General features: G+C 39.8%; 1 protein-coding gene across 1 annotated transcript in view; it reads right to left on the bottom strand.

Moving 5' to 3' along the window:
* Positions 1-3,305: 3,305 nt before the first annotated feature.
* LOC123507763 (cell adhesion molecule 2-like) overlaps positions 3,306-18,670 on the bottom strand; it is a 56,468-nt gene continuing 41,103 nt past the window's right edge. The window contains exons 3-8 of the mRNA XM_045260943.1: positions 17,293-17,507; positions 7,775-7,910; positions 7,341-7,477; positions 6,730-6,967; positions 4,868-5,427; positions 3,306-4,517 (exon numbers count right to left, since the gene is read on the bottom strand). Coding sequence (XP_045116878.1) covers positions 5,252-5,427; positions 6,730-6,967; positions 7,341-7,477; positions 7,775-7,910; positions 17,293-17,507 — 902 coding nt within the window. The 3' untranslated portion in view covers positions 3,306-4,517; positions 4,868-5,251. The remainder of the gene's footprint in view (positions 4,518-4,867; positions 5,428-6,729; positions 6,968-7,340; positions 7,478-7,774; positions 7,911-17,292; positions 17,508-18,670) is intronic.

Raw genomic sequence — 18,670 nt, forward strand, 5'->3', positions numbered from 1 at the left:
GCGTTCATTACTTTTCTGTTTTTTCCTTCCTCTCTCTTTTCTTCCTATTCTTTTCTGAAAGCATCGTATTACAGAGCACGCATGTACCTCCTGCGGAATCTGTGTTGTGTGTGTGTGTGTGTGTGTGCTGTGTGTTTGTTATAAAAGAGAGAGAATGGGATGGAGCTTGGAGAAATTGTAGTATTAGTAGTGATTGTAGTAGTAGTAGTAGTAGTAGTAGCAGCAGCAGCAGCAGTAGTAGTAGTAGTAGTAGTAGTAGTAGTAGTAGTAGTAGTAGTAGTAGTAGTAGTAGTAGTAGTAGTAGTAGTAGTAGTAGTAGTAGTAGTAGTAGTAGTAATTGCTGTTGTTGTAATAGTGTAATAAGATATCAAGGACAGTATTGGTGACAACAGCAGCACCACCCACCACCACCACCACCACCATTAATTACCCCTCCTCACCTTCAATCAACGCACAACTGATCACACACATCTTTATTACACGGAAGCCCCACTGAAGCCGCCTTTGAAAAATGTCCACCCTCCTTTGACACGAGACAACATAAGCGAGACAAGAGGGCTGCTAGAAACTACTAATTAACACGATGGGCTGCAGTCACCAATCTATTTCTGCAGGTAAAAACGCAAAGGGATATGTTAAGTCAATGAAGGAGGTAGAGGACGAGAATATTACGAAGACTTATATTGGTTCTATTCTGACATATTCTCGAACCTCAAAGACACACGTCCAATTCACCTAACTTGTAAAAACGCACAGGTAACTAAGCTTTAATTATTTACAGGTTAATTAATTTTTAGCTATGGAAGGGTAGAGAAAGAGAGAGAAAGGGACATACAGAAAGTAACCGTGATGGAACGACATAGAAAGGAAGAAAGGAAGATTGAGAGAGGATAACCACCAAGGATTCATAAACACATCTTTTAATAACGACGGAGACAAACGAAGAACAAACACCAACAGACCTGCTGCTCCCTAAGAGATTGTTTGCGAGTTTATTACACCAGAGATACACAAAGCAGTATAGACAAGAGGAATAATTTAGTAAAAAGGGGAGTATTTTTATGACAGGAATAGAGACAGCAACGAAGATGAGAGAGGAGAGAAGAGAGAAGAAAAAAAGAAATTTGCATGACTTTTAGTTGCATGTCCTCTATTCAATACGCGACGCAACTCTGCTCCGAACAATGAGAAAAAAAAAAAAACGTCAACAACCAAGATGAGAGAGGAGAGAGATAAAAAGAGACAGCAATCAAGATGAGAGTGAGGAGAGAGAGAAAAAAAAGACAACTACGATCAGAGAGAGAGAGAGAGAGAGAGAGAGAGAGAGAGAAAGAGAGAGAAGGGAGGAAAGCTGGAAAGGACAGGTAATTGATGGTGATGATTAAAAGCTAATGTAAAGTGAGTAATAATGAGAGAATAAATGAGCTGAGAACAGAGAGAGAGAGAGAGAGAGAGAGAGAGAGAGAGAGAGAGTGTGTGTGTGTATGGCTTTTACTAAAGTGTCTTCTATGTAATAATCACATCGATACTCAACACAAGTCACCCTTTAGGTTTACAAGGCAAGACACCACCACAGCACCTCGCCGGCTCACCACCTCACCACCACACCACCCTTCCCGGCCGCCTCGATGCCCTTACAGAAAACCATCCCGGGCAGAAGATGAGATATTGATATGCAAATACAGCAAGACTTTTTTTCGACCACCGCTGCCTTCTTTCCCTCGCCCTTACGCCTCTTCTCTTTCGTAATCTTTCGCCTTTTGTGTTAATGGTCTCTCGGTCTAAATGAGGCGTGAGGGCTGAGTTTTCTGGCCTCAGTGTTGCGAGTTGTAGCTCCAGACGTGGATTTGTATGAATGGACGTGAAGGAAGGAAGAAAGAGGAGGTGTGAGCAACGTACTGGATGAAATGGCAGTAGTAGTATAGTGAAATAGTAGTAGTAGTAGTAGTAGTAGTAGTAGTAGTAGTAGTAGTAGTAGTAGTAGTAGTAGTAGTAGTAGTAATAGTAGTAGTAGTAGTAGTAATAGTAGTAGTAGTAGTAGTAGTAGTAGTAGTTGTAGTAGTGAAATGTACGTACATGAAGAGGCCTAAATGGAATGGCAATGTAAGATATCGAAAAAAAAAAAAAAACGTGTTAAAGTAAAGAAATGTATAAAGATGTCTGAAAACAAACATTGCTGTATACGTCAAGAATAATGGGAGAAGAGAAACTGGGAGGATTTCCATTTCAGAATATAAAGAAGAAATGTGTAAAACAGACTGAAGAAAAATATATATGAAGAGGTTTCAATATCCTTTGTGTTAGAAAAAATGGGAAGAAATTTTTATAATGACTTTGAATAGGATATGAAACAGAACATTTTAAAATTCAAAGAAGCAAGATAGAATAGCACCACTGTACAAAATTTTTCGCTTTGGTTACATTGAAAAAGGAAAATAATAATAATGATAGAAAGAAGGGAAACGAAAGCAAATAGACATATATACACATTTCCCTAAACCACACCAAATAATTTTCTGGGTAGCTCCAAAATTCAAAATCCTCAAAACCAGGAAACAAAACAAGCACAGAAACACACACACACACACACACACACACACACACACACACACACCAATATCTTAACACCAAACTTATATAAAAAAGAAAAGAAAAGAAAAATGTATAACTCCAAACAGTTTACAATTTTACCATTTCTACCCAAGAGAAGCTTCACGAGAGGAACTTTTTTTTTCCATAACATTTTCAAGCGAACGGTCTTTCCACGATCTTTCAGCAGTCCTTTTCTCGTGCGTCGCTTCATTACTCGTCCTTGAAGCGTCGTGGGTCATGGGGCGAGGGTTGAGGGGCAAACTGAAGCATATTTTACCCTCAGACGGGACTAGCAAGGGCAGGGAAAGCGTGTTAATGTGGCAAACTCGACTCCTTCCTTGCGACTCACTTCCTGACGAGAGTTTGAAGTGACAGAGAAAAGCAAGCGAGACGAGGCGAGGCGAACGTGAATACCTGTTGAGAGAGAGAGAGAGAGAGAGAGTTAAACAGGACATTCTCTCTCTCTCTCTCTCTCTCTCTCTCTCTCTCTCTAATTAAAGACAATTGCCATGACTTTCTTTTCTTAGAGAGAGAGAGAGAGAGAGAGAGAGAGAGAGAGAGAGAGAGAGAGAGAGAGAGAGAGAGAGAGAGAGAGAGAGAGAGAGAGAGAGAATTTGGTAAAGTTAAGCGCACCCAACACACATGATGACCTCAGTGTGTGTGTGTGTGTGTGTGTGTGTGTGTGTGTTGTAGGACAATTTAAAACTCCCGTGACGAGTTGACAACTTTACTTTTTTTTCTATAATATCACACGGATGGGATGCGCTGCACGTAACTAACGGATCTGATTGTGTTTTGCCAGCTGTGTGTGTGTGTGTGTGTGTGTGTGTGTGTGTGTGGGAGTGAGCAAAGCAAAACACTATTAATTCATCCAAAAAAGTTAGAAAAATAAAAAGTTTCACAAATCAGCGTACAAATCACATAGCAGCGCGTCTTTAGTTTTGTCTCCCTTTAACAAATACCATTTTCTTTCATTCTCTTCATTTTCTTTCACATTCCAGAGTGAAACAAATTCACTTACTTTCCTTTACCAAACACTCTAAAGCTCTTATTCGCTTTAACACAAATTCCCTTCATTCTCTTTCTTTTATTTTTCGACATGACTTAAATCCCTTCGTTCTTTGTCTTATTTTTGCAGCTCACTCACTACATGTCTTTTTATGTCAATCTATAGTTTTCTTTCCTAGTCAGCTTGCATTAACCCCTAACAGTCTTTAAAAGGATTCTCTCATATTAATCCTATCACATGAATGACAGTATGAAAGCAAATGTAAGCTAATCATCTTTATCTTTTAAGCATTTTCGAACGCTCCAGGTTCACTTAAGAACAGCTTCCAAAGGTCACACAGAGAATCAGTTTAACAATGTTCTCTCTTTAGTGTTTTATTTTTTTCTCATTTCGATGGCGTGGAGTCTGTTAAACCACCACTTGACCCTTAAAAAAAAACCTCTCATCTTTCATTACACAGCTCGTAATTTCTTTCACTTCAAAAAAAATTATGATAAACACACACACACACTCGAATTTAACTTCAATAACTTGCACTGTAATCCTTTGAAAGCAAGAGAGAATATACAGTGGAGCGTTTATGAATATTTCTTAATCGTAGTTTGATATTATTTTTCCTTTTCTGTACCACCACTCGCTCACTGACGTTAAAAGTTACAGAGTTTAGCAGTTTCTCCCTCGCTGTAAGGTTCCTCCTCATCTTTCGTTGTCTAGATAAGATGGAGAAACGTTTGTATTTCTTAACTATTGTGTCTTTAACCACTATGCTCACTCACGCTAAAGTTACAGAGTTTAGCAGCTTTTCACTCGCTGCACGATCTTCTACCTCGCGTCGGCTTCATGACTTGCTGACTTGCTGACTTGCTGAGTTATGATGTCAAGCGGTGTCCTGGCACAGAGAGTCCTGGATGCTCCGCTGAGGCATGTAGAATATTAGGAAAGTGTTACTCCTTGATGTAAATATATGTAGTTTGTCAATGTCCGGGTTATTTTGGGTCATTTTGATTGATTTTGTAGTTGTCAGAGTTTGCATCGGAATAACGTACAAATAGTTAATATAATAGCTATTTTACATACATGGAACTATTACAAATCGTAATATATAACTGCATTGTCTATTGTCACTATACCAATTCATTAAGAACTAAAACGAGATAAAAAAAAACAGAAAATAGGAACAAATAAAGAACAAGGAGCAATACAGAAAGAAAAAACGAGGAAATCATCTTTGTATGGAAAGAAAAAAATGAAGTAATACTGTCTTACCTGAACTTAAAAGACCCAGAAGACTCAGCAACGTGTGTGTGTGTGTGTGTGTGTGTGTGTGTGTGTGTGTGTGTGTGTGTGTGTGTGTGTGTGTGTGTGTGTGTGTGTGTGTGTGTGTGTGTGTGTGTTGGAAGTTAATAATAATGGCTCAAATCTTCGGCTATATAAACAAGCATACACAAACAAATAAACAGTGTACCATAATTATTTGACACATTCATGCAGTCGTTTGTTATAGTATTAGTGGAAGGTCTCTCTCTCTCTCTCTCTCTCTCTCTCTCTCTCTCTCTCTCTCTCTCTCTCTCTCTCTCTCTCTCTGTGTGTGTGTGTGTGTGTGTGTGTGTGTACTTATCTTACAAGCGGACACTACAAGATATGTTCAGTTTACAAAGAGGAGGAAGAGGAAATTGTGTGGTGATTGTTGTTGCTGTTGTTGTTGTGGTGGTGGTGGTAATGTTGGTGAGGAATCGGAAGCACGTAGGTGAGGAGGGTAGCCAGACTCAGTGCTAGGCCCAACAGGAGCACATCTGGGCCTCCCCCTCCTGCAGGTCGCCCGCTCCCTGGGGACAACGAATCAAGTGAAGAATGGACGTGATGATAAAGAAATTCTTATTAACCCCTTTAATACTGAGACGCAATTTTTACTTTAATTTTCTGAGTATGATTAGACGATTTTATTTTGATTATTTTGAAGGGTCTATAGAGGTTAGAAAAATAATGTTTAGAGTCTTCCCTATTTAAACCCCCACATGAGTTTCCGAAGCTGTATGAAATCACCAAATAGTAAGAAGAAAAATGATGAAAACGTGTCATGGTACTGAAGGGATTAAACGTTCTATTCACTCATGACTGGTTTCAAAGGCCACGGAGAGGATGAATTGGGTTCTCGTGGGTGTTTTTTTTTTCTTGTTAATGTATGATATTTGTTAAACTGTCACCGAATCTTGCACTCTTGAGAACTCCAGCAACTTTAATTAGAGCTTGTTGGTCTAGAACTCTCTGCTCGCTCATGGCTTGTTTTAAAGGTCAGGGAGAGGATGAGTCGACTTATCGTGTTGTTTTATCTTTTATCTTTTTTTAGAGTCTGTGTGATCTTAGAAACTCCAATAACTTTAATTAAATCATGTTTAATCTATTAGACTTAAAGGTTCGAAACATTTAAGATGACGAGCCGCAAAGGAGTCGTCAGAACCGAAGCATCGTTACTTTATTTAATTTGGAAACGTCCGTAACTGTCTGCCACAGTAGATTGTTATGTAACGGTTAGAAAATCCGCGTGATGTCTGAGATGGTATACAAGACAGCCTGGGAGAGACACAGTTGCTTTATAGTGTTTGTTATCACCACAACAATTCCACTCACTATCAATACGTCAGACTAGTTAATACATAAAAATTTCAGCATTAAAGACAGTTCTGTAAATCACCGCGTTTCATGTAGTCTTAAAGAAGAATCATTGTTGTGAAATAGCATGTTGTAAATATGATGCGACAATGTACTTTCAATTTAATATACTCAGGATCTTATTCTGAAACACTTCTGCGCCGCACTTCCATTATATTCAAAAGCTCTAGTTGAAGCTACGCATCTTTTAAGGGTGGACTTCTTTTCTTTTCTTTGCGATTGTAGTAACAGATTAACAATATTTCTACATTATTAACATGAGTATTTTCGAGAACCTAACCAATAATCTCAATAAACTTTGAAAATAGTTAAAATGAGAGACTAAAGTGTTTGTGAACAAGGGCCTCAGTAATCAATCAGGGTGTGAGCGCTGAGTCAATATGAGCCGTTAAAAGACAAGACAAGTGCATGGGTGAGAAAGACGCTTCTGTATCGCAGTGCGTGGCTGGAAGCCTCACCCAGGAGGAAGTGGCGGCGTCCCTCGGCGACGGTGTGGGGAGGGCGGGTCTCTGCCTCTGCAACGGAAGTCTCCTGGGATTGGAAGTACACGGTGGCGATCCTAGCGACACACTTGAGCCTCATGAAGCCCCGCTGGAAGTGTTGGCGCGATGTGGTGAAGGACAGGCCCAGTACGGCGGTCTGCAGCCCCCCCATCTCATGCAGCACCTGATATTCCCGCAGGCGGTGTGGTTCTGTCTGCAAAGGACAGTGACGGACATGAAAGAATATAAACAACAGTTTATCTATTGTCCCATGGAAGGCTACTGGATATCAGCTACACTATAGTGAGGGCGAATGCCTATAATAAGCTTCTTGACCACCTACACTAAATGACTGACAAATACATAAACTAAAATGCAACAGACAAGCAAATAGACAGGTAACAGACAGATAAGTAGAAAAACAGAGCGCTAAATAGTATGTAAGATATTAAAGACGAAAGCATCTTCCCACCCACCACTCTCAAATGCATATCGTAAAGTCTAGGTTATCTGCATTACACGCCTAATGCCTAATCACTAAGCAGCGCTAAGTGCAGGCCAAGGCCCCCACGGCAGGTCACACTCACCACCAGCTGGTCGTTGACGTACCACGCCAGGGTGGCTGCAGGACGCGAGGACAGCGAGGTGCAGTTGAGGGACACCTGCTCCCCCACGTGATAGGCAGCTTGGGCCCCATCCAGCACCGGGGCGCTGTCTGGAGGGTCTGGAGGGCGAGGCAAGGAAAAATATTGAGCAAAATGTGTCTGGTAAATGTGTTGATAAATTTTACTCTTCACTGGTGTCTTTAGTTGCTAAATTCTTTGATTTGAAAGCGTGTGTGCCCGTGTGTAAGGTTGTACTATCGGTCAACCGTTCACTCACTCAATTACTCAAAAAGTCAATATTTACTATCCATAATTTTCAGAGAAACACACTATCACATATTAGACCACAAGAACATAAGTGACGCTCCAGCACCCCACAGCCACACCCACTCCCTCTCCCTCTCTTTCTCACTCACCAATGACAGTCAGGTTGCCCTCGCCCAGCTTGGTAAGGAACAAAGGCGCCTCGGTAATCACCTCACACCTGTACGTACCGGAGGAGTGGAAGCCAAGGTTCTCTAATACCACTGACCCTCGGCTGCTCCTCGCCATCTGGAAGAGTGTGAGAAAAGGCGTCTTGTTAATACTGGATTCTCTACATGGTTTTATTTGTTTGTCAATTCAATATTTTTATTTTATTTTTTTATTTACTACTACTTTTTGATTTTGAAAAGAGTGAGATTCGTTTTAAGATTTCTTGGTACCATTGAATATTTTTTATCTTTGTCTTTTTTTATCTTTTTAGTCTTTTCTTTAAGTGTCCGATCCCCCATTCCCTTTTCTTTCTCTCCTTTTCTTCTTGTTACTTTTTTGTTGTCTTTATTCTCGATGTTTTTGTTTTTCCTCTTCTTTTAACGACTGCAATCTCTTTTAAAAACTCCTCAATCCCAGACAAGATATTTTTCATCCCTTCTGCAGGTCTTTGATCCTTTATAGGGAATCTTCTTTACTTTTCTTTTTTCTGTTTTTTTTTTTTTTTGGTGATCGGTGTTGAATACTTCTAAAGATTCCTTAATCCCATGCAAAATTCCTTTATCTCTCACCCCTTTTATCAGCTTGTAATTCCCTTTTAGAAATAAATGGGAAGTTTAGAGCTGAATTCTTCTTAATCCTCTTTTGATCCAATTAAAAAAGCCTCCATTTTATGCCCATTTTCATCACCTCAGACTTCATAATCTCTACTAAGCAATTTTGGATTCTTAGAGCTGAAGTTTTTTTTTTTCTTAAACTCATTTTCAAAGGATAATAAATAAATAAAAAAAAGAAAGAACATACGTGTTTTCTCTCTCTCTCTCTCTCTCTCTCTCTCTCTCTCTCTCTCTCTCTCTCTCTCTCTCTCTCTCTCTCTCTCTCTCTCTCTCTCTCTCTCGGGAATAGCATCAGTGGATATTTTTTCCTGTCCTTTTGTTGTCCTTGGCCAGATCCCATTTTACATAAAGACTACAATCTTCGCCATGAAATATCTCCGATTTTCTAATAATAAAAAAAAAAAAAACAGAGATCACATGTAAATAACTGAAGCTTTTAATATAAATCTAATTGAGCATTTCATGACATTACCATTCACATAATTTCAATTCCAATAACAATATCCAATCACACTGACGAATAAGAGACTAATGATGTAAGTTATAAAAAGCCTTTAGGTCTGTCTACACGTGGTGGTCTTAATACAAAAATCTATCTATTTATTAAGTAGTGTAATCTTTTCAAAGCTCCCTCTTGAATCGCCTAAAAAAACAACCTGATTATTGAGTCTATTCCAACGCATTATCACATACCAATTATCCGTTCATTAAACCTCGCGGGAACTTAAAGGAACGCGGGGATTTACTGAACTGCCACTGACACTGTGAAAAAAAAAAATACATATTGATATCGTAAGTATTATTCTATTACGATACATTCTTTTCCACTCCAGCGCAATATTGAAGTTCCGTGTGTCTCCCAAAAGTTGAAAGAGAGAGTAAAAATTTTTGCATTCCGAAGAGATTGGAAGAATGGCTGGAAAAGTGTTACGCATCGATTGAAAAAAAAAAGATGGGAAGAAAAAAAATATATGCATGACAGGAAGGTTAAAAGCAGAGGATTCAATAATATTCTTTCTCTGTCTCTCTCTTAATCGATTATTTCTCTATTTTTTTTCCACTTGTTTCCATCTTTTCTCTATTTTTTCTTATCTTCTCTGTGCTTTTGTTTTTATTTTTCCCATTTAAAAGCAGTGGGTTTTGTAATGTTCTTTTTCTTTTGTCTCTCTCTTATTCAATCTTTTTTTCTACTTTTTGTCACCTGTTTTCATTTTTCTTCTATTCTATCTTCTTATCTATTGTTTTGTTCATTTTATTTATTTTTTATTTAAAAGCAGATAAATTGATAATATTCTTTCTTCTTATCTCTTTTATTCTATTTTTTTTATCAATATTCGTCACTTGTTTCCATCTTTCTTCATTTTTTTTTTTATTTTATCTATATCATTGCTCAATTTTACTGTTTTCCATTTAAAAGCAGACGATTCTATAACGTTCTTCCTCTTTGTCTTTCTTATTCACTGTTTCTCTTTCTTTCACTCAGTTCCAGCTTCCTTCAAACGTTTTGCTTACTTAATTTATCACCCATTTTCACTTCTTATCCCATTTTCTTCACTATTTGTCAGTTTTTCTTCCTTATCTGCTATTTTCCATCATGTTTTTTGCTCATTTTGCGTGCAACTGAAGTGACAAAGAGTGACAACAGGAATTAATGACACACTTCATAATTCATTTCAGTCCCATGAGAAATAAAGTGAATAGCAGCGGTCACATTTCCGTTTTCTTTCCAAACATACATTTTCTTTCCTTCCTTCAGTGACTTATGGATCGCAATTCGAGGGGAAACTGCTGGAAAAATGTTCAGTCGAGTATGGAGGATTAATTTTACCTTTTCGACCTTTGTTTCATGTCAGCTGGAGAAAGAGAGAGAGAAACAGGGCACACACACACACACACACACACACACACACACACACACACACACACACACACACACACACACACACACACACGCACAAGCACGTATAGGTTTAAGTGGAATCTGTAAAACTTGATTGCCACTTTCTCGCTTCGCCACACCTGACCGTCTCTTTCTCTTACATGCACACACACACACACACACACACACACACACACACACACACACACACACACACACACACACACACACACACACACACACACACACACACACACACGCACACATATGAAATCACCTTGTTTTCCGTCTTGACTCTTGAGTAATTCTATTTATTTGTTTTATTTCATAATTATTTTTTTCACTTTTGTTTTGTTTTGTTTTGCTTTCTTTTGTCTGGCACGTGTGTGAACTTCGAATGTGTGTGTGTGTGTGTGTGTGTGTGTGTGTGTGTGTGTGTGTGTAGGAAATCCACAGATAGACAGAAAAACAGAAACAAAACATTGATAACAAACTATGTAATCTCTCTCTCTCTCTCTCTCTCTCTCTCTCTCTCTCTCTGCAAGGAAATTTCGAAAACAGACAAAAAAACAGACACTAACAGACACTTTAGGAAGGATAACTAAAACTATGATAATAATAATAATAATAATAAAAATAATAATAATAATAATAATGATAATAATAATAATAATAATAATAATAATAATAATAATAATAATAATAATAATAATAATAATAATAATAATAATAATAATAATAATAATAATAATAATAATAATAATAATAATAACGATGTAAAAGGAAAAATGTTTAAAAGATTCACATTCATATTAATATTTCAAGGATTTTCGACTATAGTTAATGTGAGAAGAAGCCTTAATTAAATACTGTCCCTGACCTTGTTAAAAGAGAGAGAGAGAGAGAGAAGAGAGAGAGAGAGAGAGAGAGAGAGAGAATTAGTTTGATATCCATGTCTTCTGTCTGTCTTTCTGCTCATTTGTGGCTCTCCTACACACACACACACACACACACACACACACACACACACACACACACACACACACACACACACACACACACACACACACACACATCCAGAGCTAAAGAAAAGGGAGAAAGAAAGATACGTCTTATTACCAAGCGAGCAATATCCTGGGACCGTCAATCAGGACAATCTCTCTCTCTCTCTCTCTCTCTCTCTCTCTCTCTCTCTCTCTCTCTCTCTCTCTCTCTGTCGTTGCGTTTGATGAAATTTGGTCAACTTTTACTATTTCAATTTTCTTTATTTTTTTCAGGATTTTTTTTTTCCTCTCTCTCTTTATTGAACCGAGACTGTTTCGGGAGTTTGGTTCAGATTCAGTGACATGTAAAGCTTCGAACAGCCCTGCGTGAAGCTCCAAGAGAGAGAACGAGAGAGAGAGAGAGAGAGAGAACTTCATAACGCCCTTTACTTTTTATTTTTATCGGGTCTCATATCAATAAATATAACACGACTCAAATTTCCATGAATAAATACACACAGTGGGTAAATAAATAAGAGACGGAGACACAAATAGATGAATAATCGTTTCCATATTGATGTTATGAGGTGTGGGGTTTTAATAAGGTTCATTTCGCTTATTGCTCATCTCTTTATATATATTGTTCTTTAATATTCAATTATTTATCTCTTCTTCTTTCCTGCTACCAATACCTTTTGTTATTGGCTATTGTCTTTTTTTTTCCTTTTTCTATCATTTTTTTCTTCTTTTCGTCGTTTATTTATGTTTTTGGTTTTATAACGTGTTCATTCTTCATTATTTCATTCGTTATTCCTTTCTTTATCTTTTTTTATTATATTCATCCTTTTCTCTATCTTCAAGTGTCTCTACCTTCTTTTTTTCGATATTAATTCATTTCCTCCATCTTCATCAAAAGTTTTTTCCTTTCTTTTTTTTTTTTTTACCTCTTTCTACTCTTTCTTACATTCCTCCTTCTATTTTCTTCCCTCCTAACTCCTGCCTTCTCTCTCTTAAGTCCCTCCTCTTATCTTCTTTCTTAACTCTTTCCTCCTCTCTTCTTCCTCTTTAATTCTCTTTGCTATCTTCTTAACCGGTACCTCCTCTTTCCTTCCTCTTAACTCCGGTCACCCATTTTCTAACTCTTATATAAGTTTACTTCTTAATCTTTGTTGTTTGTATTTCCAGTTTTCTTCTGCTTACATCTTGATTTTGTTCCTCGAGCTCCTCTTTCTCCTCCTCCTCCTCCTCCTCCTCCTCCTCCTCCTCCTCCTCCTCCTCCTCCTTCACTTCTTCCTCTTGATTTCCGTGGTCTGATTCCTGTTCTTAATCTTGTATCTGTTAAACTTTCTCTCTCTCTCTCTCTCTCTCTCTCTGTTCCTCCCTACTTTATGAATCAGTCTCTCTGTCTCTCACATTTTCCCTCCCTATCAGTCTCTTCCTTACCCCTTCCTATCTCTCCCCGTTCTTCCCTCTCCGTCTCTATCGCTACGTCTCAAACGCCTCAGGTCTCCCACAGCCTCCCGTAAAACCCAAACTTGGTACCCTGTGTCCCTGCTTCTCGCGTCCCCCATCGTTCTCTTCAGGTGACGGGGAATATTGGCAAAGGAAGGGAGCTTGTCGGAGTCACTGGCGCCCCGTGTGTGTGTGACGGATCGAAACTTGATGGCGGAAAAAAGTGAATGGGTGAGGAAGGGTTGTTTGTCATGTAGTTTTTTTTAATTTTTTTATTTCTCTCTTTCTCTTTCTCTTGGTTTCTCTCTTTCGGTCTCTGTTTTTTATTTCTTTTCTCGGTCTGTCTTTCTTGGTCTCTCTTTCTCTGTCTCTCTTTCTCTGTCTCTCTTTCCTCGGTGTCTCTTTTCTCAGTCTCTCTCTCTCTCTCTCTCTCTCTCTCTCTCTCTCTCTCTCTCTCTCTCTCTCTCTCTCTCTGTGTGTGTGTGTGTGTGTGTGTGTGTGTGTGTGTGTGTGTGTGTGTGTGTGTGTGTGTGTGTGTTGTCTTTTTTTTGTTTCGTCTATTTCCATATTGCATTTATTGCGAATTTCTTTTTGTTTGACATTCTTTTCTTTTTTACTGTTCCTCTCGCTGTTATTGTTATGGGAATGATAGTGTTGTTGTTGTTGCAGTTGTTGTTGTTGTTGTTGTTGTTGTTGTTGTTGTTGTTGTTGTTGTTGTTGTTGTTGTTGTTGTTGTTGTTGTTGTTGTTACTATTACTGCAACTACGAATACTATAAGTAGCTAGATAAATAGATAAATAGATAGATAAAGAGAGAGAGAGAGAGAGAGACAGACAGACAGACAGACAGACAGACAGACAGATTAACCTAGAAAAAAAAAAGAGATATACACAGCAACACCATGACAAACACAAACATAGACAAACAAACAAACATAAAAACACGAATATAAAAAAGAAGCAAAAGAAAGAGAAAAAAAGAAGGATAAAGAAACTGAGAAAAAATGGAAGAAAAAATATGAAGATAAAAAAACAAAAAAGAAAAGAAAAGAAGAAAAAAAAAAACACGTCTCTCTACACCACCTTCAGTTCTTGGTGGTGTTTTCACGTGTGTCTCTTGGGAGTCTGCTAAAACCCTCTCTGCTGAACACACCCCCTTACTCTCTACCCTCTCTGCTGCCCTTCCCCCCAACAGCCACCCCCTCTTTGGCCCGGGACACGCTGGGGCCATAACTGTCCAAGGAGCGCCGCCCCCTCGAGAATTTAGATGCGGCTTAAGTTATTTACTGTGGGCAGGCGCGCGTGGCGGTTTAGCGTGTCAATTAATGTCCAGCGAATTAATGTCATGTGGGGAGTAATCGAGGGATCTTCAGGGTGTCCTTCTTCCCTCTTGTTTATTGGTGTTGTTTGGTGTTTGTTGTGTTGTGTGTTGGGCGGTGCTTGTTTCGATGGTTTCTTGGTTTGTTTCGCTTCTCCAGTGTTCGGCCGATGTAACTTTTCCGTTTATAAGTTTGGGTGAGATTAACTGAGCGTCAAATTTAAGGATCGAGACAAACAGAGAGAGAGAGAGAGAGAGAGAGAGAGAGAGAGAGAGAGAGAGAGAGAGAGAGAGAGAGAGAGAGAGAGAGAGAATAAAAAAAAAAGTGAGGACCAAGAAAAAGAACAAAACACGAGAAGGACACTGAGAGATGAGCTCTTCTTAAATCATACAAAAAGAATAACATCAAGAAAATGAGAAGTGAAAGTCTTGTCTCACTCACATCGAGAAAAGAATGCCAGGAACACGACGGTAACCTAACTCAACCTAACCTAATGCAACCTAACTTATCATAACCTAACTCAACGTAACCTACCTTAACCTAACCTAACCAAACTCTAACCTAACCTAACCTAAACAAATCTAAGCTCACCCAACTTAACTTGACCTAACCTAACCTGTAGCTGTATGTATCGTATAGTACTTGAATATTTTATGTAATGTGTGTGTGTGTGTGTAATTCACTGTTTGATCTGCTGCAGTCTCTGACGAGACAGCCAGACGTTACCCTACGGAACGAGCTCAGAGCTCATTATTTCCGATCTTGGGATAGGCCTGAGACCAGGCACACACCACACACCGGGACAACAAGGTCACAACTCCTCGATTTACATCCCGTACCTACTCAGTGCTAGGTGAACAGGGGCTACACGTGAAAGGAGACACACCCAAATATCTCCACCCGGCCGGGGAATCGAACCCCGGTCCTCTGGCTTGTGAAGCCAGCGCTCTAACCACTGAGCTACCGGGCCGTGTGTGTGTGTGTGTGTGTGTGTTGGTGTGTGTGTCCGTGTACGTTCGTTCAATCAATTTTATGTCTTGTCTTCCTGATCCACACCTGAGCTCCTCCTTTCCACTCTCCCTCTCCTCGTCTCCATTCCTCCTTCATCCCATCTTTTTCACACTGATGTTCTTCATACCTTATTTTCATCCTTGTTTTCATTTCTTCGCTTCTTCCCTGCCTGATGCTTCTCCTCCTTTCCTTTCTTATCCTCTTCTTACTCTCACTCACATTTCCTTATCTTTATCTCCTTTATCCTCTTCCTAATACTCATCTTTTTCCTTGCTTCTACCTACTTTCCATTATTTCTTATTCTCTTCCTCTTATCCCTGCTTATTTTTCCTTGCTTTTCCTGCTCCTCTTCCTCCTCTTTCTCCTTCCTCTCCTTTTCCTTTTCCACCACCTCCTCCTTCCCCTCCTCCTTCTCTTCTTCCTCTTTATTGTATTTTTTTTCTATTCTCACTCCTACTACTATTTCTCTCACTACATGTTAAATCATATAACCACAAAAAAAAAGGAAGAAAAACGCCAAGAAGGGTCCAAAGTCTGCTGTCTCTTCGTTAATCCTTTGTGTTCCGTCGTGTCCTTCCATTCCCTGTGTCTGGAGTCTTATTACACGGGTGACGCAATAAAGGAGACATTCGGTTCCGGGACCACAGAAGAAGGTACGGCAGGTTTTCTCGTCTCATAAGCATCAGTCACCCACCGGCCGAGACAAGACGCCCTTATCATCTCCCTGTGGTCTTTATATTATCTCTATCACTGTGATTTCTGGTGCTACGTTCTTTCCTTGTCTCATTTTGTACTTTTCTATTGGTTTCTTTTTCTTTTTGCTGAGTCCTTCACCTTTGTTAGTCTTTGTATTATCTCTACTCTTGTGGTGTCTGATGCTTCGTTCTTTCCTTGGGTTTTGTTGAACCATTTTGAACTCTTCTGTTGGTCTATTTTCTTTTTTTTTTCTATTAATTTACTTCTCTTAGTGGTTTTGTTCTTTCCTTAGGTGTTATGTCCTTCCATCCACTTGTTATTGCATCCTTTTGTGATTTCTCTCTCTCTCTCTCTCTCTCTCTCTCTCTCTCTCTCTCTCTCTCTCTCTCTCTCTCTCTCTCTCTCTCTCTCTCTCTTACTCCTTTACTTTCCTCTTTTTTTTCTATCTTATGTTCTTTTTTTATTTTAAGTTTTTCCTCAATTTTTCTAACGTATACTTCCTCATTTTTTCAGCTATCCTAATTTCTTTTTTTTCCGAGTCCTACACTTGTTTCTTGTCTTGTGTCCTTCCCTCACCTTCGTAATGTATCCTTTTTCACATTTTACTACTTTACTCTCTCTTTTTCTTAGTCCTACACCTGTTTTCATCCATCCGTTCTTTCTTCATCCTTCACTAACATCCTCTTATTCCTTTCCTTTTTTTTTTTTTTTTGAGTTCTACAGTTGTCTCTTTCTTTATGTCGCCTCCTCAACCTCCTATATTAATTTTTTTCACACTCCTCCCTTTACTTTCCCTGAGTAGTCACGGTATTTTCTTGCTTTTTCTCTCTTCAAGCGTCAGAGAGCCTCGCAGCTTCTCCTCACCTGGCAATAAAATGTTCGTGGAAATGGTAAGGTGCAGATGATGTTAACAGGAATTTCATCACTGGTATGGTTTGATATTATTAATTCATTCCTCTCGTCCTTTCTTCTCTCTCTCTCTCTCTCTCTCTCATTCCCTCTTCTCCCTATCTCTCACTCTCACAATGTCTCTGTTTCTGTCTCTCTGTCCGTCTCTGTCTCTGTCTCTGTCTTTGTCTCTGTCTTTGTCTCTGTCTTTGTCTCTGTCTTTGTCTCTCTCTCTCTCTCTCTCTCTCTCTCTCTCTCTCTCTCTCTCTCTCTCTCTCTCTCTCTCTCTCTCTCTCTCTCTCTCTCTCTCTCTCTCTCTCTCTCTCTCTCTCTCTCTCTCTCTCTCTCTCTCTCTCTCTCTCTCAAGCTTCTCCGCATTTAATCCATTTTTATGAGTTGTATTTGTAATTACTTGTCAACTCGTTTTGTTTTTCTTTCCTCGTCTTCCTTTTTCTCTTCCCTTCATCTTCACTCGTCTAAAGTTTTGATCACTTAATCTATTTTATCAGTAGTAGTAGGAACAAAAGTAGTAGTGATAGTTTTTTGCTCATCTCTTCTCACCTATCCTTTCCTTTCCCCCACCCATCCACCCACACCAAACAAAACACACTTCACTCACATCCACATCCACACCGGGGAGGAAAAAAGTGTTCTTGGATATGATGTTGCTTGGGATGTACTGGTAAAACTGGTGGTCGCCCTTGTACCACTTGAGGCTGTAAAGGGAGGCGTCATCGTCCAACTTGTAGCTACAGTAGAGTTTAGCGCTGCCTCCTCTGATCGCGTATGCTGGCACCTTCACCGTCAGGAGCTCCAGGGCCGCCGCCACGCTGCCTGCAGAAGGGATAAAGGTAAACAAGAGGATGGCAGATTCTCGAGATGGATATGAAAAAATTGTAGGATTTCATGAGGTCAATTCATTTTTTTTTTTTTTTTTTGTGGGGAAATGTTAGGTTTGGTTATGTTATATGAAGTTAGGTTAGGTCAGGTTTGATTGTGCTAGGTTTGAATAAGGAATAGCTTGTTCTCCCTTCATCTAACATATCCTAACTGAAGACTTAACATAGAGGAAAGACTTTATTTTATCTTGCTCCTCCTTCATTTGAGCAAACTTAACGTAACCGCACCAAAGAATGAGAAATAAATAGAGCATCAGTTTACACAGCGCTGTTCCTCCTTCACCTATGCAGCAACATAATTCAAGACTGATGAGGGAACAGAACCCAACTTCACTTATCCTAGTTCCTCCTTCGCCTTACGAAACCTAACCTACCCTAGAGGAAAGCAAGAAACGCTATACAACATACCATACAAACATCCTGGCTTAACTTATGTCCATCCACTGTCCAGTAGAGGGAAATTTGAACCTCTTCCAGACTCGCATCTAATAGAGAAGGAAACAAGGCGGCGACGTAGGAGAAGGAGAAGGAGAAGGAGGAGGAGGAAGAGGAGGAGGAGGAGGAGGAGGAGGAGGAGGAGGAGGAGGAGGAGGAGGAGGAGGAGGAGGAAGAGGAGGAGGAGGAGAAAAAAGGAGGGGAAGGAGGAAAAGGAGAAGGAGAAAGAGGAGGAGGAGAAAAAGGAGGAGGGGAGGAGGAAAAGGGGGAGGAGGAAAACGTTGAAGAGGAGGAGGATGAGGAGGAGGAGAAGGAAGAGAAGGAGAAAAGCCAGCACTATACCGCGAGGAAGTCACGCCTGTATTGCAACCAAATGGACGGGGAAGCTCGAGGTTCGCCTACACAGTTTGCTAACGGAGCGGAGGCATTGTGCGTGTTCGTAGGAGCGGGGACATGCTTGATGAGGAAAACAGATGCAAATGACGAGCCGCTGCGGGACAATTATCATGTACCAGGTGAGGGATGGGGCGGTGACAAGGCGGTGACAAGGCGGTGACAAGGCACTGACAAGGCGGAAACGAAGAGAGAAGGTGCTGGTCTTTGATGGAGTGTGATGAGGTGACGAGGTGGCGGTGTTAAGCCCTTCAGTATTGGGACGCATTT

Source organism: Portunus trituberculatus, chromosome 23, assembly GCF_017591435.1.
Source record: "Portunus trituberculatus isolate SZX2019 chromosome 23, ASM1759143v1, whole genome shotgun sequence".
NCBI classification, from domain to species: Eukaryota; Metazoa; Arthropoda; class Malacostraca; order Decapoda; family Portunidae; genus Portunus; species Portunus trituberculatus.